The following is a 21,213-nucleotide window of genomic DNA, read 5'->3' on the forward strand; positions in this document are numbered from 1 at the left end:
GAGGGCCTTCTGAAAGAGATTAAGAGAAGTTAAAATCCTGCACACGGTCTCGTGTTCACAATCCAATAAGTTGCTCATACGAAGCATAATGGCCCCTAAATACTAAGTATCAAATATCTACTGTTGTTCATGAGAACTGGGCAGTTGAGGGAGACGTTCTCCTGGGGGATGTTACTGCCAGCTTTGTGAGATGCCTTGATGGAGCCAATCTCAGGATTTCACATGACTGGGACCTGCCGTGACCTGCCATACGGCTACAGACGAGAGTCTGGAGCCCCACAGGAAGTTCCCACTGTGGGACAGATTGGTAAACAGTTTGCCTTCCTCACCTTAGTCACTGCAGAAAACAGGGTGAGTAAATGACGACTCTCAAAAACCAAACATGAGGCAAAAGGTGATTCCTATAGTCTCTATCCACCAGCAACCAAAAAGGCAGGTTAAACAAATGAGTGACTCAGATTATTTGCTGTTTGGAGCTGAGCTGTCAGAATGTGAGCATAGCTGGAGGTTTAAAGCAATGACTGTTCAGTGACACTTTGTAGCTTCATCTAATAGATACAGAAGAAGGCGACTCCACAGTGAGCTCCTGCAGTGAGGAGCTTCATGGCTGTCTCGCTGCTGATATTCCAAGCTCCTTTGTTCAGCAACTTTCCTCAGTAAGAAGGGGGGAGCAAATAGGAAGTATAGTTTTGCCACAAGGAACTCGCTGACTTTGGCGCCTCTGTGGACAGAAGCGGTAGTGCTGGCCTGCATGGGTTAGCCTTTAGCAGAGCCCCTTCTTCTGTTTCCTGTCCCTCTGCCTGAACCAAGGATTTTCCAACCTGACCTTCATACGGTAATCGGTGACACACTTCAAGAATAGTTTATAGAGAAAGCCAATTTTCTCCCTGATTGCCTAATTGGCTGTTGAAGGTCATAAAGAGGCAGCAATTTTAAAATAAGACAGTTTCATAACCTGTTAAAAAAGTCCTTGCAGGGATTGATTTATACTTTTTTACTTAAGTGAATTTAAGGCAATTATCTGTGATGGATACTGGTTAATATGATCTCCGTGGGAAGTGTGAGTGAGTATGATGACTGAGAAGTTTAAATGCTCACAGCCAACGTCTCTCCCTCTAACTCCCTGCCCTCCCATCAATTCTCCCACGCGGCAAAAACTTCTGAGCCAGCATGAAAGATACATACTTTTAAATACATCACAAATTAGGAGGTACCTGATAGTCTATTAGACCAAGTGCATGTTAAGCCTGTGAATTCACACTGCTTTCAAACTTGCAAAGAACTGAACTCCGGATAATCTCCTCAGATTCTCCGAAAGGGCTGTCTGTGAGGGTCTTCCAGTTTGAGCCTTTGTGATAAAATAGTAAGAGATCCTCTGCAGGATTCACCACGAGCGAGTGGGTGTGCTGATGAGGTTTCTAACATGAACGCAATAATGAAGAAAACATCTCTTTGTGAAAAAGAGGATCCAAACATGTTAAAGACATCGGCGCAGATGTCAGTGAGCTTTTGTGGTAAGGGGCGGATGCAGATGTTGATGTGCTGTAAACAAAAACATGTGATCTCCACAGCGTAATTTCATACGTTACATCCTGCCTGCTGCACCCCCCCCCTCCCCCTCCCCCGCCTGAACACTCCAGGGAGCTGCTGTGATCTTGTCACAGAGAATCTCTCTAGAGAATATCCCGCTGCGTTGTTCATGTGTGAAAGGAAACCACCGGAGTTCATGTCTGAAAACGGATTTGTTAACTTTTTGGCGGGGAGCTTGTCCCTCTCTGAAAAACAAATTCCCCCACAAGCGCTATTGAGTAGATAAACTTCAGTTTTAAACTTTCAAGTCAAATTACAGAGAAGACATTAAAGAAAACGACAACAGGTTCTTAAAAGCACACACATTTAAGTTTAATTAATGAAAAGAGTGGAGGTTTGGTAAACATTTTGTCGGTGGCACTACATACATTCAGTATTATTTGGGAGTTTTTCTGTTCAATCCCACCATCAATCCTGTAACAAAACAAAAACAAAAAGCAAACAGACAGAGCCCGACCAGGGATATTTAAGTTTTTGCACTGGTTCAATACAACAGAGACATCGTGTTGTTTACAATAACATATTTATGTATATAGTTCATATGATGGAAATAATCGGTGTTTCCGGTCATGTGACCGGACGACTTGAATTACATCTCAATATAGCACAAGCACCACTAAGATGTCTAGCAGGAAGTTGAACGCACCGGTCCAGTTACAGGTCAGTGCAGTGGAAGGAAAGGAGACATGAAACGAAAGCCACACTGGACCAAACGTGCACCTTTAGGAGGCACATAGCTTAAGAGCTACAGTGACTGTTCATCAGTATCCTTTATGAGATCTACTTTTTAATGTTATTGTACACCACTGGGATCACATCAACAGCATGGAAAACAAAGTCAACATGGGTAGCAACATGAGTCGGAGCTCTGTGGCGTGGTGCCGCGCCGAGCTGAGACCGGAGTCTGCAGCCTCTCACACTATAAAGAGACCTGAAACCTTCAGATCAACACAGTCTGCGATGCCTCGAGCCATCCTGATGGACTGTCACTTCTTCAACAGTATGTGATTTCTATATCTTACATTGGAAACTAAATAACAGCTAAAAGTTACCACTTCATGAGTAAGCATAGGTCATATTTATCTATACACATTTATACATTCAGGTATGACTGTTGTGTACTGTAATTGGCACCATTTATTCTTTTTTTTTTTCATGTGGACAGCCAGGAAGAACTGACAGACACTGAAATGTCCAGATCTTTCTCGTTTATTATCTGTCAGCTGTAGGCGGGTAGCGCTTCACCTGGTCGCCTCTTCCAACAGATATAGGATGATTGAAGTGTAACATGACCAATGTCCTCAGAGGAAACTTCATCCTATTTCTTCTGGCTTGACAGCAGCTTATGATCAGTTGAGCTTGACTACTTAAAAACAGGAAAAACAAGGCCCTCTCTCTGTGGCGAACATCGCTCAAATGAAAGTGATAGAAATACAAGCCAGCACATCGACGGAATGAGCATGAAAACAATCAGAAGCCTGTAAGTGTGGTATGGTAATTACAAGGTGAATTCGAGGGGGGGACGTCTCGTGATCCCAGCTCCTGCAGCAAATGAAGAAGGTCTGAGCCGGCGAGGAGAGAACTGTCGTAACTCGCCGCTACGCGATGTTACCGATACCTTACAGTTTTGTTATGCTATTTTTTATTTATTTGTCATTTTACCTTTTTTCATCTTTTTTGAAATTTTAGAAAATATTTTGTAAGTCGGCAACATTTATGCCTTTGGAAAAAAAAAAAAGAAAAACGCCCTTTAGATAAAATAAATAAAAACAAGCACAGAATCTCATGAATTAGATGTAATATTCACATGGAAGACAACATATACAATATTAAACATATTTCTAGACCAATACTGCCTCCTATACAACAAGGTCAACCTTCTGCTCTACTCTTGGCCAATTAATGTAATTAATTAACTTGTTTGAGCAAGTGAGATCAACAAACAAAAACACAGAGGGAACCGAGTGAACGTCTTTCCACTGGCCCCCAAAGCTTCCAGAGACAGACTTACTCTTTAACATAGAAAAATACTATACCAAAATGAAATACAAATATATATATATTAGAATCTGTTAGGCATTTCTATATAAAGGGTTGTCGGGGAGGGATTTTGGGGTGGAGGGTAAACTAAAGGAGTTAGGTTGCATCATGAGACAAAATATAACAAAATATAACAAAATAAAAACAAATCATTATGAGAAATTAGACATACACAAAATACAGAAGTTGATTCTGCAACCGTTTGTTTTCGTAGTAACATTTATAGTGATATTAAGAAGCTCTACATATTAGTCGGCAAACTCTCTCCACACATGCAACAGCTTTGCACAAGTTTAATACTGCAAGCATCAAGAAGAGCAGGGCTGAATGGGCCCCTGCTGTGAAGGGGCGAATCATCCTAGCCCTGAGGCAATGCATGCTGGGTGACCGACAATCGCTAGCGCCAGACTGGTTCGCCGTACGGAACAGGATTGATTGTTGAGCCACACGAGCCCCTCTCACTTTAACAAATGGTAAGACTGTGTATAAATTTATTTATGCCATGCATGTGTGATCATGTACTTCAGAGAGGTGTAGGACTGTAGTTTTCAGTGCTGCTAGTCAGTGCAGTCTCTATTTTTTTTTTGTTTCTATGTAACGGTACCTCACAGGAAACGACTGTGACCCCAGACCACGTGGCGTCGAAGCCACGACATCCGCACTGGATTATGTGCCGCTCTCAACTCTTTAGCGTTTCTTTGTCCGCCTCTACATGTGCATGTGTGTGGATGGATGACTGGATCCTGGCAGAAAAATTGCTACACCGAACCAACAACAACTTCAACTCAACGCCCCGAAACCACATCCAGCCCAGTCCAGGTACCCTAGCCAAGCTCAACTCAAGATAGCTTTGCCAAGTCAAAACGGTCCAGCTTCTCTTTTTATCCCTCGGTTTCTCTCTGCTTGTCCGTCTTTGCCTCGCTTCTCGCCATTTCTCAGCCAGGCCGGACGCCGCTGTCCTCGCTGCCTCCACGAAGTAAAGATTGAAGATGGTGACTGGGCTGTCAGAGGCCTCACAGATGGGTGGGGAAGTCACGCTGGGTGTATTGGGATGGAGGGATGCCTCGCTCTGAATGCAACACCTTTTGAAATCTCCGGACCCCCTGGAACAATGTCGCAGATACACTGGTTTGGTTGCCGTTGTTGTCACTTCTACATTGTTGCTTAAGATGTTTCTCTGTGTTACTGTAGGTCACACACCCTTGGAAGGGGAGGAAATGTCCTATTTTACAAACATTGTTGTCCATAATATATAGATAGAGGTTTTATATATATTCTTTATAATCTCTCTCTTTCTCTTCTTCCCTCGCTTTCCTCCAGTCCTCTCTTTCTTCCTTCCTTCCTTCCTTCCTTTCTATCTTTCTTCTGCTCTGCAGCAGCGGCAGGAAACGTGAGCGAACGGTGCTACATGCAGCCCACGCAGCCACACTTGATGGTCTTTTCCACCTCCTCGCTAAAGGAGGTTCCGTCGCTGCACTCGAAGGTGTATTTCCGGCGCTTCATCCTCTGGCTGGCGCAGCAGGTCCCCGTGTCGCACACCCCGCTGCACTCCACCCAGGAGACCACGCGTGTTGTCTGGCAGATGGCGTAGCCTCGCTGCACCTGGTAGAAGTCTCTGACGGGCTCCCCTCGACACTCAGACTCTGGAGGACAGGAAACACCCCAAAGTTATTAGTGATTACTCATTGGTCATAATTTTGTTAATAGGACGAGATCGACATCAGGGAAAACCAACCTGCATCACACAGATCCCCGGTGTAGCCACTTTCACAGTGACAGTAGGCGTCCCCTGTTTCTGAGATTTGACAGCGGCCATGCTTGCAGGACAGGCGGCGGCAGGGGTTGAACAGCTCCCCCTGTTGGTTACACAGGGCCCCGCGGTATCCCTCCAAACACTCGCAGCGGTAAGACTGACTGTCCAGTGGGATGCACTGTCCATGGACGCACCTGGTAAGAGACAATCATTTCGTTTAAACTTCCAGCTCAAAAAAGGGATGAATCAGGAGAAGTACCATGGCGTTTCACCACTGAAGAAGATTCTTAATTATCAGTGGTGAATAACAATATAACAGTAAAAGTAAAAGTACTGTACTAGAGCTCAAATTTTAAGTTTTTGAGTTGGAAACCAATGTACAGTAAGATACTTTCAGGACAATCTAAATTCTATTGCACTTGCTAACATACTTGCTGCCTTGGCAGGGGTTGCTAGCAGGCTGGTCACATTGCTGGCCGCTCCAGCCCGGCTGGCAGTGGCACACCGGTCCCTGGACCCCATCAGGCTGGCAGATGCCATGCACACAGTAGATCTTCTTGCAGGGCTCGCAGCCCGGCACCACGCCGGGCTTCATCTGGGTCTTGGTGAAGTCCTGGAGCTCGTTGTTGATGTACAGGTTCTGGATGCAGCCGTGGAAGCTGGAGCTATTCTGCAGCTTCCAGAGACGGAAAGCCCCAGAGTTCACATCCAATGGCATGCCTGGAGGAGGAGGGAGAGAAGAGTGACAGATGGTTTACACGTGTGAAGACGTACACACTGGGCTACAGACAGACAGCGAACAGAGGGCTGGTATGAGTGTAATGGAGGAGGGCATTTTCAAACAGGCGTGTCCCACCAGTGCAGATGCAGCTTTTCAAACAAAATTTGCTTTTTGACTGATTTGGATTTTTTTGCATTTGCACCAAAGGGCTCATCAGGCTTGAAAGCGAGGAAAGAAAAGGCAAAGGAGTATGGGTAATTTCTCCTGTAGTATTGTATGAATGAGCAGCACAACACAACACAACACAACACAACACCTCACATCACTGCACTGAGACAAACTGTGAGCCACTCCAGAGCAAAGTGTCATTTCAACCCTGAGAGCAGGGCTGCAGGGCCACAAATTTAAGATCTGTTAAAAATCAAGTTCAAATTTTCAAATATTGTCAACTATAATTTTATCAAGACATTAAAAAACCCAATCGTATTAGGTGAAAGCAAAATCAATGCAAATACAACAATGTTTTAGGACTGTGTGCCTGGTAGTTCTCCTAGTAATCACTAGAGGGTGGACTTTGCACACTGTAAAAAATGCTCTAGTAACAAACTATTGATATATCTATTATCGTCTACAAGTTATGATCTGTCATTTTTATCAGTCAAAACACCTTATGCATGTATTACAATTGCATTGTGTGCATCTGCTCAACGCTTATCTTTTTATTCAGTTACAATAGAATAATACGTGGCCCCTAGCCAACACAGTAATGAAGGTGAGTATGGAGTTGGTGAAGAGGAGGGTTTGGGTGGAGGTGGGACAGGGTTGCATGGTTAAAGGGAAGGGTTGGTTGCGGTGGTGACAAAGCGAGAGGGGAGGGGTGGTGATTGACAGTAGTGTAGTAGATAAGAGTGCCTGCAGAGGAGGGAGGTGTGTTCTGGAGAGGGCCCCTACCCCCCACGTATAGTGGAGCCTCTCCGTAGAGGGGCCGCACCGCCCCGTAGCTGTCCATTGTGGTAGGGAGACCCCCGTCGATGGACAGGTTCACCATCTGGTCGTAGGTCACAAGCTCCACTGTGTGGAACTGGCCATCGTTGATAGTCTCAGTACTGGAGAGAAACAGAAAGATCCGATGTTAGATAATAGTCTGGAATCAGCCACAGGTGAAAAGTAAAGTTGAGCCTTTCGTTTAATATGTGGCACCTCACCTGTAGATGGCGTGGCTTGGCTGGCTGCCGGGGTCATAGCTAACCTTGACATGACCTTGGTAGAGCTCCACTGCAATATGATCACTGTCTCCATTGTACAGCAAAATGCCATTATCCTCTGCTGTTGACACCTGCGGACAAAAAATGTTTGATTTGGGAGTTAGAATTTTCCAGGTCTCAGAATCAGTATCAATCACAAGCTGCTTTCAGACATAAACTGAACTCCGGATAATCTATGGACATTCTCCAGAGGAGCTGTATGTTGAAACGCTAAAGTCCAACTGAGAGGCTCTGGACTTTCTCCGGAGTTTCTCCTGCCAGCCCCTGTGTATAATCTCCAGAGAGGTACAAAGACAGCAGGAGATCCTCCCTTGACAAGTCCAGACCCAATTCTGTGGACATCCTCTGGAGTTCATCACGCATTAACACCATCTGTGGTTACCTGTAAGGTGATGTTAGCTTGGGGCCAGTTCTTGAGGTCGGAGAGCAGCAGGTAGGAGTCTCTGTCGATGAAGTTGACACTGACCAGCTTTTCGCAGCGTGGGCCCCCAAACTCTGGGGGACACTGGCACAGGGCCCGTCCGCCCACCTCCAGACAGGGGGCGCTGTTCTGGCAGTCGGCCAGCTCGCACAGGGACAGGGGGGACGGGGGAACCTCACACAACTGGCCGCTACAGGAAGAAGAGGAGTGAGGGGATTATTTTTTGGGAAGATGGTGTCGGTAAAGGGGGAGGAGACTAAAACAAAGCCTGGGTGTGTAACACGACCGCTCCTCTCACCTGTAGCCTTCAGGACAGACGCAGGAGTATCCGCTCAGCTCATCCACACACTGAGCTCCGTTCTGACAGCGATGCTCCTCACAGTCGTTATAGTCTACGCTGCAGTCATCACCGACATAACCAGGAGAGCACACACACCTGCAACACACAAACAAAGTTCTAGAACCGAGCTGAACGCAGAGAAACCCACTCAAGTCTACATGTCATTCATTTAAGATTGTCTCTATGTATCTGTTGTACTGGCAGCAAAGTCTTACTTAGGTCCAGTGGAGGTGATGAGGCAGGTAGACTGGTGTTGGCAGGGGCTTCGTCCTGGGGCGCACACGTCTTCCATTTCTTCACACATCTCCCCTACACAGATACAAATATTTAAAAAAAAAACTGTTTAACACACAGAGCAAGAATCATACTGCAAAAACAGTGAAATAAGAAAGTTATACTGTATTTATTTTGGCCTGATCAATTTGACATAGAGCATATTGAGAGAAAACTAGATGGCTTTGTGTATTTCAAGGCAAGACAACCAAAAATTACTGCAATTGTTTTTGCCCCGTGTAAAAAGCAGAATCTGTCTCTTCAACTCCCCAAGGTGTGTTCCGTGCACCGACCTGTGTAGTATGGGGGACAAAAGCAGGTGTAGTTGTTGCCTCCGTCGATGCAGGTCGCTCCGTTCTCACAGTCGTTGTCTTCGCAGTCGTCAATGTTGGTTTGGCAGGTGGGGCCCTCGAAGCCCAGGGGACACGTGCAACTGTGAAAACATGTGTTCTCATCAAGTTATCATGTCAAGAGCCTTATGAGAGGATTACAATTTCCCATTCTTCGCCGCATTCCTTTCAAAGCTCGTCTTCCTCACCTGTATTCTCCCTCCTCATCCTCGTTCACGCGGCAGGTTCCCCCGTTGGAACACGGGTTACTCACACAGGCGTTCAGAGCTTTGTCACAGGTCTTGCCCTGAGACAGAGAACGGGGGTAATGTTAATTTTGTTGCTATAAACAAATGCAAACACTCACCCACTGTGGGTGGCAGCATTGTGCAGCTCTGACCTTGAACCCTGGAGGACAGCTGCACCTGTAGATCTCCACCAGGTCAGTGTGGCAGATGCCTTGGTTGAGACAGGGACTGGACAGACAGGGGTTACACTTGGCCAACACAGCAGTGTCCACATCTCCTGAGGAAAAGACAAGGCCGATAAGCATCAAGGGTTTGTATTCATTGGTGCTACTTGTTTTATTCTGTATTTACAACACATCCAATGTTTTTAGTTTCACGCCTCAATTCCACTGAATAGCTGAAAGTGACTGCCTCCATCGAGACCATGTCCTCCGAGGGACACAGCCCCTCAAATGAGACACAGTGAATGACTCACCTGTACATTCAAACTTCTTTGCCGGTGTGGTGAGCAGCAGTTTGCCCTCCATGCCGTGCGGACCGGCACAGCGGGCGATCCCCGGCTCTTTGTAGCCTGTCTTCACCCAGTCCGATAACCAGCGCAGGTTGCAGTCGCAGTGCAGCGGGTTGGCACCGATCGCCCTGAGGGAGCGGGAGAAAATAAACTCATCAATGAACTGGTGTAATGTAGGACAGCTGAGTTATACTGTTCAACTTTAGATACAGGCGTTCAGTGACATATTCCGGTCATGCCCCCTGCAGTACAACCTTTTACCAGCAGGTGTCTCTGCACCCTTTCGTAAAACCAACCATTGCAAACTCAGGTTGGTGAACTGAGCGGCTCAAACTCTGCCTCTCCGGGAACAAAACAGATTCAAAGTTCAATGCTGGATGCAATGCTGTGCCATACATCATGTGGAGGAGGGCGTCTCAATTATAGGCAAAGGTGTGAACAGAAGGCACTCCTAACCACTTCTGTCATGGTGGCCGTGAATCAATGGCGCTCTGTCCTCCCGCTGGATGCACAAACACTCCTGAATCGATGCTGTTCCATTACGGCGAAACACAGGCTCATCTTTCAGGCTGGGCCAATAGCTGACACCTGACATCTGCTAACATGAAAGCCACTTGAGTGTGACTGCAGATCAATGGCCTCCCCTCCACCCTGTTTTCCTGCAGCCTTGACTCCCTGTTCTTCTCTCCGTGAAAAGTCTTTGTTTGCTTCTCTCCGTCCTCCCTTCTTCCTCTCCGGCTCTGACACTGATAGGTCTATCGATCAGCGGCTGTAAGGGGATGATGTGAATATCTGGGATTGTGTGGCAGAGGGCACACGGCAAAGGTACTTGTGTGTTTAGTTTTACACGAGTTCCGGAGTACATGCAGGCAACGGGCGACACACCGCACCCCCCCGACGAACACACGCAAAATCACAGACATAAATAAACAACCCAAAACAAACTCTTAAGTCCACAGACCATGGAGAATCTGTGTGTGTCAGTGAACGTATGTGTTTCGGAGATGTCCCAGGGAGATGAGACAGTAGTGGGGTCTGTGTGTTGCTCTAACCACAGGACTGTGGCTGGTTGAGGGAGGGCTCGACTCATGTGGAGCCCACCAAAGAGGACTACACACAGCCCACTGTGAGCCACGCTCTCCGGCTGTCTGAACAGACCCCCTCGGTGTCTGAAAGTGTGTGAGTCTACGTGTGTGTAGACTTAACAAACTCAGGCTGGCACTGGGGCATACAGTTGTGTGTGTGTGTGTGTGTGTGTGTGCGTGTGCGTGTGCGTGTGCGTGTGCGTGTGCGTGTATGTGTGTGTGTGTGTGTGTGGGGCACGACTTACAAGTGGGAGAGTGAGGCCACATCATTGAAGATGCCGTCAGGAAGCTCTGAGACTTCGTTGCCATGGAGAGACCTTTTGAGTGATGGAAGAAGGAGATGTTAAAAAAACAATTTGACCATGGACATATTTCATCACAAGAGAAAACTCTGTTCATTGACATAAAATTAAAAGTAAACTAGTAAAAACAATCCCCTTACGAAATCACTTTTAAATCCACAATATCCAGATCTTTATTTGAAGAAAATCAACGAAAATGAAATCTTGCAATGTTAAAGAAATACATTTCCTGGATTTCCCCCTGATCCAGATCCAAATGTAATGGTTTCTCTCGTGATCCAAAAACAGAACCTCGAGGTAGCAATTTTGATTACCATAAAAATAATTGATTAAGCTTCTGAAGTGTGAGGGTTTGATCTTTCCCAATGGAATCACTTATTATCTTTGTGTTAACTTGAATATATCATCTTAAAAAAAAAAACGATCGATCCATCACAAAAACGAACGGCACACTTTGTTTTTCACACAACAAGAAGCAGAGATAAGAGTGGGAAACGCGCGAGGAATATCTCGGGGTTGTGTTGGCATTTTAAATGGGTGGTAGGTGGTTTGTATTTCTGCTCGAGCCTTGTGCAACTGGCAGAGATGTGGGGCTGTGTGAGTCTGGAAAAGACTGGTGTCAGGTTTCTATGTGTCTGGCTGGCAGGGCCAACAAGGGCACAGAGGGAGGGGGGGGGGGGGGGGGTGACACGGTTGTACCACATGTAGGACAGTAAAAAAGCATTAGGCGAGTTCTGTTCGAAGCAGCTGAACATGTATCCATGTGTATTTACAAATGTGTATTAATGTTTGTGTGCACATGCTTTCTTTTTCACATTGGGAACTGTTATTTTGCCTGCAGTCGTCTGCCTACTGTCCGGGGTGACGAGCCGACACAGCTTAATGGCGAGATGACGGATGGCTGCTGTAATCCAGCGGGTCATTACCACCTCCAGCCCTCAGCTGACCGCACGCTAATGTTAACGTCCACGGCACCAACACGAGACACATGTGCTCTCTATGCCTGGATGAAGACAACTGATGTATAAACACTTTAAAGCCTCACTTCCCTCGATGTTTGATCTTCGAATTACCGCTAAGCCGTGAAAGAGTTGGGGGGGGGGGGGGGGGGGGGATACAAAGAGCAAAAGCTGGTGAGCGTTACGGATACGGAGCCGCGCTCAGATACGAAAGGGGAAAATACACACAGCGTATCCGTCTGAGACAACACGCTAATTGGCCCGTGTGTAGGGGAGAATGGCCATTAGTGTGGAGCGAGGAGCCGGGCTGTGGTAGTCGGAGAGCAGTTCGGATACTGGGGGCACGGAGCCAGCAGCTGTGTGCCAGCCAGGCAAAGATCTCATGGGAGAAAGGAGCCAGAGAGTCTCCAGGAAGAAACTCGATACGCTCCTCCACTAACCTTCTCTCAGGCCGTCTCTCTGCTGTGTGACTTTTTTTTTTTTCTTCGTGTGTTGCTTTTCCTCTCTACAGCTGTACATCGTTGCATCACTCCATCTTTCCTATGTCAACTGATCTCTAGCTTGGCGCGGTTGTCTGAATGGAATTGCACGTGATTGTCACTTGACAGGCAACAATGATGGTTTATGGCGGAAAATGCCCGATGGATTTGTTTGTCTGACTGCGCTCGTTCACCTGCGACTACTTCATAATGTTTAGCGATCACATGAGCCGTCTGAGCGGCATGTTTTTTGTTTTTTTTCTCATGCCGAGAACCATGTGATGCTGCTATTTTCTCCCTGCACCGTTTCCAACAGCGGTTTGAGAATATGTCTGTTTTGATTTCGTCTGTGTGAGGCTTGGCTTTCTTTTCTTTCTTTATCACACGCTTTCATATCCACCTTCTTTCTTCACAGCTACCCAGCCCGACCCTGGCTGGCCGCACCCTAGCACTGCCTCCGCTCACTCACCTCACACCTAATACCCAGCAGGCCAATTAGCAGTTTATTAATCTGCAGCTCAAACCACAACTATCACAAACGCACACACACACACACACACTCTCTTACACCAAACCGCGCCACATCTATGCCAGGCTCAGACCCCTGGTCTGTTTGAAGCCTCGAGCGTTAATGATTCTTCTCCTCTTTACTGCTCTGTAAAACCAAAGGTGCAGCTTTATGAAGGCTTTGGCACCTCGGTGTGTGAGCGCTCTCCGCTCGGAGCCGGTTTTGGCATCTCACTGCGGTTTCTATGAAGCTTCCAACTTTGAACCTTGAACCTGGTGCGGAGTCTTTAAGTCGAAACTATTAAATGGAGCTCATTGTCGCTTCAGTTTTTGTTGCGCCCCCACAGACGTGGATAATAATAAAAAAAAAATAGAAGAAAAAAGCAGCGGCACCAATTGACATTTAATGGGAGACGTATGATTGATCACGGCGGCAGTAAAGACATCAAAGTGTTCTGCTTCGTTTGGACTCCTGTCTGATTGAGACAAGAAGGTAGACCAGACACTCTTTATATAAACGTCTGTGTGTGTGTGTGTGTGTGTGTGTGTGTGTGTGTGTCCGAGCTTGTGTTTAGTTTGCAGCCTTGTATGGTGTTTGTGTCTGTGTGTGTGTGGTGTTGGCAAAGGGCCTCACATGGCGTCTAGAGTATTTGAGAAGTAAAGGTGGCGTGAGTGAGTAAAGGCAGAAAATAATGGCCGCAGCTTCATTAGAGATCAAAGCAGCGCGCCCGGCCTAGCGAGGCGGCGTCAGCTAATGATGACCGAGCTTCACTCTCATTCCACGCTAAAAGGGCTCTTGTGCTTTGTGTCTCGTAATGATCGGGGGGGGGGGCATTAGTCGAATCTCGCCGTAAAAAGAGGCTTTGTTGAAGCTTTGTTGTCAGTAGTAAAAAGTGTGCCTGCTATGAGCACACATGGAAGGGGGGGTAAGTCGACTCCAACACACATACTAACCGGCACTAAGTCGATGACAAACATTATGAGTACAGGCACCAGTACATGCACAAAGACACACACACACACACACACAAACACACTGATGAATACATACAGTAATCTCATAAGGAGCACTACCGGTGGGCCTGGTCTCCGTTTCTGTCGTACAGAACTAAACTGTACATTTGAGTTAAAGTGTGAGGCATCCAGCTGCTGTATCTTTGGATGCAGGTCCAGAGATTGGTTTCGTTTCGTCATCCATCTGCCAAATGCATTTGCATTCTACATTTCAGTTATTTCACAGACCAATTTATCCACGGGGAACTCATGGCCGCTCCGTGTGCACAATCAGACTTCAAGACCTCATAACTTCATGAAAACCCGGGGGCAGTCGTAACCATTATGGTTAGCGGGGCAAACATTCCCCGGTAATCAGTGTCAGAGGGATTTTGCACAGTGGGTTGTGGGGGGGGGGGGGGGGGGGGGGGCGGGTGCTCATTTGGCCCTGATGGCGACACGGCGATGAGCTGGGGATGTGTGGAGGTGAGCAGGCAGACTGTGCAGATGTCTGAGGACCGGGTGTGGGCAGGAGTACTGTAGGAGGCGGAAGAACACGGCTGCCGGCGTTAAACAGAGAAAATAGGTCGGAGGTTGTGTATGTGTGTGTCTGAAAAAGAGTGAATTCACAAGCTGTCATAACTGTTTAGACTGCGCCTCAGTCCCCTGGAGTCAATCAAAGATTCTCGGCATCTGCTGCACCGTCCCTGTAGTCAGTCCAAGCTGCAAAAATATCCTCCTTAATATCTCAGGTCGTCTCCAAGGCAGCAGCCTTATCCGGTTCTAAATCTCTCCTTTCAAAAGAACTTCAATTGTTCGAAATAAAGTGGCTGCTTTGAGGGCCGTCTTTTTAACACACACACACTCACACACACACACACACACACGCTAATAAACTCACAGCAGTCGGAGAGAGTGCAGTCCACTGAAGGCCATTTTGGGGATACAGCGCAGGGAGTTGTAGCTCAGGATTCTGCAATGTGTAAAAAAATAATTACATGTCACAAATTCATGAATATAACATTTCCACCCTGCTGTCAGCACGAGAGAAGAAATACTAGCTCTTTGTTCTGAGGGTGGTCAGGACTTACAGAGTGGTGAGCTGGCTCATGTTGGCGAAGGAAGAGTTGGTCAGAGAGTTGATCTTGTTGTTGCTCAGATCTCTAAAAGAAAAGGGAAAAAGGGAAACGTTCAGCGAACTGTTCGGCACAGTGAGACAGACGAAACAGAGAGACGAGAACTTACACCAGCTGCAGATATTTGAACGCTGACAGTTCCTTTGGCACCACACTGAACTGGTTTCCATCCAGATACCTGAACAAAGACACACAAACAGTTCAGTAATGAGTTAGGAGACATGAAATGATCCAGTCAGGGTTTCGATGTGGATCCGGAGTTTTTCAAATACAGTAGTGAGTGCAGAGTGAATCCTGGAACAAGATCAACAGTTCATTGAAAGTGTTGAACAGGTCAGCTCAGCATTAGGGGAATGTTATAAAATGTGTATTAAGTATAAAGTAAGAGAAAGAGAGGGAGGAGCAGACATGTATTGAATTAAATACATTTTTTAAATGATAGAATAAAATAAAATGTATACCTGTCTTATATTAACTTTGGCAACAATAAATTTCAAAAACATTGTAATATAAAAACAACCTTTTTGTTGCAGGATCTTAGTTTAATTTCTAAAAAAAGGATTTATTTTACTGCGGTTGTCAGAAAGCAGGTGAATGCAGTATAAGCATGATCCGGCTCAGCCACACATCTATAGCTGCTTCAGAATAAAAGTTGTACCGAGAATTATGAGCTTTACTGTGAAGGTGCTCGAGGAAGTAGTGAATCATTTGATGAGACACTTTTAATGATCAGTATCCATCATCCTGTCATGTCACCTTAACCCACCAGAATTAACTGTGTATATATTTAGTCCCTCACGTTCTCTAGTAATTTGTTGGATTACATGATTACATAGATAGTAAATGTAGTTTATTTAAAAATTGCAAACTGCCTGGTAATGCATGAGGATTTTTGTTATGGAACAAATGAATGACATAAACTTGTTATATGAACTATTATATTAAAGCTGGTGAAAAATGATGATTACATTTTACATTTGGACATTTCTTTCAGTCGATTAGTTTTTCTTTTGGAGAAGACCTGGAGGCGGTCATTTCAGGATGTCAAACTTTTCACTCAGAACCCATTTTCCCATCGGCCTGCAGCCAATTTAATATTACATACATTAACCAGCAGAATATTTTGTCTTTCGATTACATTTTTTATGACCCAATATTATGTCTGAAGCTGAAATCAGGGTTTAGTAAACATCGATTTGTTTTATTCCAGACACACACATTGTTATATAAATCTACTGGGATCGAATAACTGGGCGAAGGCTGCAAACGAAAACACCGTATAACTTGTTGAAGTGACTGAGATTCAAGCACACGTGGGGGCAGTCATGCATCTGTGTGTTAACCCGCTCATGTATGCAACATCATGCCTGAAGGGTTGCAGCCACCCTGCCGGCTGCCACCACAGAGTTCAGGGCTCCGCTCCCTCTGAGTGAAGCTACAGGAGCTTTCTCCTGCCATTGTTGTTGACTGTATACAGGGCGGGAAGAGCAGGGGGGGGGGTGGCGGTTGCTGGTTAGCTCAGGGGGACCCTCGGGTTCAGAGGTAATGATAGGTAATGACGGTGGAGAGGACACTTTGGATAATGATGGAGTAGCAAACTCTCCAGATGACTAGATGAAAGCCCAGCACAGAGGGGCACACCTGGTCACACCTGCTGGGACAATGACAGGCCTTAAGGCTTCCACAGCATGTGTGCGCATCAGTGTGTGTGTGTGTGTGTGTGTGTGTGTGTGTGTGAGAGCTAGACTGAGGCACTTGAAGCAGTATTGGAAAGTTCCAGTCCTATTCCACTCCCTCCCCTTTCCATTGAAAACTGCTCATTAAAATGTCCTCTTGCTCCCCTATACTCCTGTGGACAGGCTTTTGGCCCTCACACAAATATGCAAACACACACACGCACACACACACACACACACACACTCTGGCTCTGAGTGTGAGAGTGACATCAGTGCTCGCCCTGAGGGTTGCAGGGAACACAGGAGAAGAATGTCTGAGAGAATAACTGCAGGGTTTATTGACTCCTTTCCTCTTCTCTAAATGATGAGATCTGTTTTCTTTTACCTCCTTTGATTTCACTAACTCTTATCGCTCATCATACCCCCTCAGATCCTCTCTACCTTTTTATTGTCTCCTTTGGTTTTCCCTTCCGGACCTTTCGCCATAAAAGCCAAGACAAAGGAACAACAATACCTGCAACTGCAACTGATACGATACAAATGCATTTAGCATAATTAAGACCGGGGAACTCACAGTTCAGTCACGTTTCTCGGGATGCCTTTGGGCAGCGTGTGGAGGTGCTTGTTACTGCAGCGCACCACTGTCTCCAGGCAAGTGCAATCACTGGGACACTGGGGTTTGGGCACACAGCTTGACTCCTCCTGGCCTGGGAAAACAGGAGGAGAAAGAGGGGAGTTAGATACGAAGAGGAGGAGGAGGTCAGGCTTGGAGAACAACCGAAAGACACGGTGGCAGATCAGGAAAGGCAGAACAAAACGAAAGGAAAAGAAACAGACAGCGTGATCTCTCGAGCTGATGGCGAGGCAGGGAGACAATGAAAAAAGAGGAAGTGAAAAATGCGAAAAAGTAAAACTGGACAGAGCGAGAGGAGCCTCGCTAATGTAATATCGACCAGCGAGAGCAAAGAATGGAAGCTGCCCGAGGCCCGAAGACAAGTCTAACATTAATTCAGGTGCAAATAGGCTGACTGGTCAATAAGGCAAACAGTTCAATAGCTGCACTCAGGCCGGCATCGACCAGGAGCTTAGGAACTGCTGAGAAGCAATCTATTCAGCAAACAAAAGAGTCGCACAATAGCGGTCATTATTTAAGATGATCTCAGACACTTTAAGCAGCTCTTGTTATTTAATCTATGGAGCAGCACGGCACAATGGGAAAATCTTCATCAGTCAAACCGGGACGGGGGAGTTTCACACAAGGAGGAGGTCAATCTAACGCGAAGATGTTCGTCTCCTTCAGAAAGAGACAGATGAGTTCATCTAAAGTGGAGAAGCTGCGGCAAAACTTCAGATGGATGGAGAGATAGAAAGAGAGGGACTGAAAGGGAGAGCGGTTTGTCTCGACACCACCCACCTTCCTCACAGCGGAAGTCAGGCTGAGCCACATCCTGTAGAGGGATCTCCTTCAGGAAGGCGGGACGCTGGCAGCGAGGGTTACCCGTCACAATCTTCTTGCTCCTCAGCCAGTCGCCGAGCCACGCCAGCCGGCAGTCGCAGTTGAACGAGTTGGCCAATAAGTTACTGGAGGAGAAAAGTAGCAGTCTGTTATAATCCCGAAGTTTAAAAGCACGGCTAAGAGTGTATGTGTACTTCAGGTTCTCACAGGGTGGAGAGGGTCTGCAGAGTGTCGAAGGCTCCGGGGGCGATCGTGGTCAGCTGGTTGTCGTACAGAGACAGCAGGCGCACGTTGTGCATTCCCGTGAAGCTGTCGTTGTGCACACAGCTGATCTTGTTGTTCCTCAGCATCCTGAAGGAGAAGGGAAGAAGAGACCTCAGCCAAAGATTCTGAAACATGTGTGTTGAGTGTTTGTGTCGTTCTTCATCACTCACAGCATTCGCATCCCCTCAAGGCCGCGGAACATCCTGCTCCGCACAGAGTCGATCTGATTGGCTGTGAGGTGAAGCTCCACGACAGACGACGCCCCTTCAAACGCCCCGTCCTCGATCTCTGTGATTTTGTTGTTGCTGAGGTTACTGCGGGAAACAGAAGCATGTCAGAGGTTGAGATTCAAACTATTTAGAGAATGGCGGCTGAAAGGTCAAGTTAAAAAGTGAAACGTGAGTTTCATTTACATTTTCTTCAGCTGGGAAAGGCTCTTAAAAACTCCTGTCGCTTCCAGAGTGGTGATGTCATTGTTGTTGAGGCGGCTACAGAGAGAAAAGTTTAAACATTTTTAAACCATTAAAACAAATTAATCCATTTGTATTCACAGTCCAGATAGGTGCAACAACTTTGAGTCTCTTTCATATAAAATTCAAAGGAACATCATGTTACTTTCTCTACTTATTTTCATGACTTTGTGAGCAGCAGTGTACAACAGAGTGTTCTTCCTGATTCCTTACAGTTCAGTGGTGGATTCAGGGATGTGCTCGGGGATCTTGGTGAGCTTCAGGTTGGAGCAGTCCACCACGTTGGACTCGCAGCGGCACTTGGCAGGACACACCGGGTCACTGTTACACGCATTGTTCACACGGGTGTCCTCTGTACCTAAACAGGACAACACAAACATTCTTGTAACAAAAATAAAATGATATCCGCCTTGTCCCTGAACCAACCCAGTGCACCACACTTTCCCATGTTGCGCTCAGTCACGCATCTGCTCCCACTGCCGCTGTATTTTAGTGGTTTATCCTGTTGTGACCTGGGAAGCTGCTTCCCCAAATAATCTTTAACCTTAGGAGTCCTAGAGAACATCCTGCAGCTCTCCTGCCATTCACCGGAGGGAGATAAATGGGTGAGGGCGGGAGGATGGTGGGGTGAGGAGACGAGGGGTGAGTTATTTTAGAGAGGTGATAGAGTGGGAGCAGTGGGGTGAAAAGAACAGTGGCAGGGGAGATTGAGATAGGGATGCCAAAGAGGATTTGGAAATTCTGCTTCAATGGAGCCGAGAGAGAGAGAGAGAGAGAGAGAGAGAGAGAGAGAGAGAGAGAGAGAGAGAGAGAGAGAGAGAGAGAGAGAGGATGGTGGCTGAGAGTTGGCTGAAATGGTGCGGAGGGAGAGTGAGCAGACAGGTGGGGTCAAAGGGGAGGACGCAGGAAGAGCACGAGGGACATCGAATGCATGCGGGGAAAGAAAAGGTAGACAGAGGAGACGGATGAGAAAAGAAGTGGAAGGTGAGTGGCAGAGGTGCAGAGAGAGGAGGAGCAAGAGTGAGGCGGCGAGGGGGAGTGTGGGACGTTTTCCTGCACCACCTCCGTCTATGAATAGACGTTACGTGCCAGAAAGCGTGCTGACAGTTACATCATGGCTGCTCAATAATGAAACAGAAGTTGGAGCCACTCAGAACAGTGTGTGTATGTGTGTGTGTGTGTGTGTGTGTGTGTGTGTGTGTGTGTGTGTGTGTGTGTGTGTGTGTGTGTGTCTGCGAGTGTATGTCTTGTCTTTGCGTATCTGTGCGTGTAGAGCTTATGTGTGTGAGTATGTTCCATTTCGAGGGAATAGCCCTGAATCTTGAGTCAGGATATCGTTGTGTCCCGTTTGCATGAGCACGTCACTGCACCTCTCTGCCTGAGGTTTGGAGATGACGTCAGCGGGACGGCGTGGGGCTCCCAACCCGAAAACCATGAGTAGGAAAACCTCAAACGACCCAGACACGATCCTACAGCTGAGAATCCAAGATCCGTCCAAATAGACAGAACGGCATTTGAAACCAAAACCTAACCCCAAACCCTCATCGTTGACTTTATTAGAATATGGTCGGAGAGTGAGAAAAAAAAAGTGAATTGCTTTTTTTACGGAAAGACTTCCTCTGCATGCCTGCGTGGGTCAGGACTTTTCTCTGGAAATGTGCCCCCCCCCCCCCCCCCCCCCCCCACTCCGAGTGGCTCGCCGGAGCGTGCACAGCAACGCGGGTCATTAAGGAGTTGTCCTGCCAGACGACGGGACAAGGCATTTCCTGCTACAGGGGAAGCAATGAAAGTAACGGCACAGCACTTTGATCCTGAGGATGTTGAGGAGCCAGGGGAGGATTTGTGAGCCTGAGTCATCGTCAGCGTCACGAGTGCGTGGTGGCGACACTTTTACTGTCGGCAGGCTGAAAGGAAACCGGAGAAAACACAGAGGACAGGGACGTGGTTCTCTCCGTCACTGAGGCACAACATGACTCATCGCTGGAGTTGTAGAAGTTTCTCACAGGTCCCCTGCAGCTCGGCTCCTCATTAAGAGTCCATTATGGAGTCCCTGCATGAGATCTCTCCAGGTTGTGTGTGCTCAGTGCACCGATGTGTGTTTTGCGGCGGCTTTTTCTAGTTATCATTCAGGGAGGGTGGAATTCTCATTAATCACAATTGAGTTTGATCTTTCCTCTGCTTACACAGAACTCCCATTTGTTCTCTAAGCCAGTGGCGAGCTTTATCTCAGCTTAGCACACATTAATTCCCACACACGCACGCACACACACACACACAGACACACACAGGCATGGACAATGGACGTCTGCACCACACACACACACACACACACACACACACACACAGACACACCCACACGAGAGGTCCGACACACATCACCGCTCCTCCTAGTTAT

At 47.0% G+C, this 21,213-nt stretch overlaps 1 protein-coding gene across 2 annotated transcripts in view; it reads right to left on the bottom strand.

Annotated features, from left to right (window-relative positions):
• Positions 1–1,877: 1,877 nt before the first annotated feature.
• Positions 1,878–21,213, bottom strand: part of slit1a (slit homolog 1a (Drosophila)) — an 87,837-nt gene continuing 68,501 nt past the window's right edge. For both annotated transcript variants that reach the window (XM_062401275.1, XM_062401274.1), the window contains 22 exons: positions 19,032–19,176; positions 18,762–18,836; positions 18,519–18,662; positions 18,292–18,435; positions 18,043–18,209; positions 17,203–17,335; positions 15,062–15,130; positions 14,908–14,979; positions 14,718–14,789; positions 10,822–10,893; positions 9,456–9,619; positions 9,133–9,257; positions 8,942–9,039; positions 8,697–8,836; positions 8,346–8,439; positions 8,089–8,226; positions 7,752–7,980; positions 7,310–7,440; positions 7,056–7,210; positions 5,815–6,103; positions 5,366–5,577; positions 1,878–5,273 (listed from right to left, as the gene is read on the bottom strand). In XM_062401275.1, coding sequence (XP_062257259.1) covers positions 5,035–5,273; positions 5,366–5,577; positions 5,815–6,103; positions 7,056–7,210; positions 7,310–7,440; positions 7,752–7,980; positions 8,089–8,226; positions 8,346–8,439; positions 8,697–8,836; positions 8,942–9,039; positions 9,133–9,257; positions 9,456–9,619; positions 10,822–10,893; positions 14,718–14,789; positions 14,908–14,979; positions 15,062–15,130; positions 17,203–17,335; positions 18,043–18,209; positions 18,292–18,435; positions 18,519–18,662; positions 18,762–18,836; positions 19,032–19,176 — 3,107 coding nt within the window. In that variant the 3' untranslated portion in view covers positions 1,878–5,034. The remainder of the gene's footprint in view (positions 5,274–5,365; positions 5,578–5,814; positions 6,104–7,055; positions 7,211–7,309; positions 7,441–7,751; positions 7,981–8,088; positions 8,227–8,345; positions 8,440–8,696; positions 8,837–8,941; positions 9,040–9,132; positions 9,258–9,455; positions 9,620–10,821; positions 10,894–14,717; positions 14,790–14,907; positions 14,980–15,061; positions 15,131–17,202; positions 17,336–18,042; positions 18,210–18,291; positions 18,436–18,518; positions 18,663–18,761; positions 18,837–19,031; positions 19,177–21,213) is intronic.

This window comes from Platichthys flesus, chromosome 12 (assembly GCF_949316205.1).
Source record: "Platichthys flesus chromosome 12, fPlaFle2.1, whole genome shotgun sequence".
Lineage (NCBI taxonomy): Eukaryota > Metazoa > Chordata > Actinopteri > Pleuronectiformes > Pleuronectidae > Platichthys > Platichthys flesus.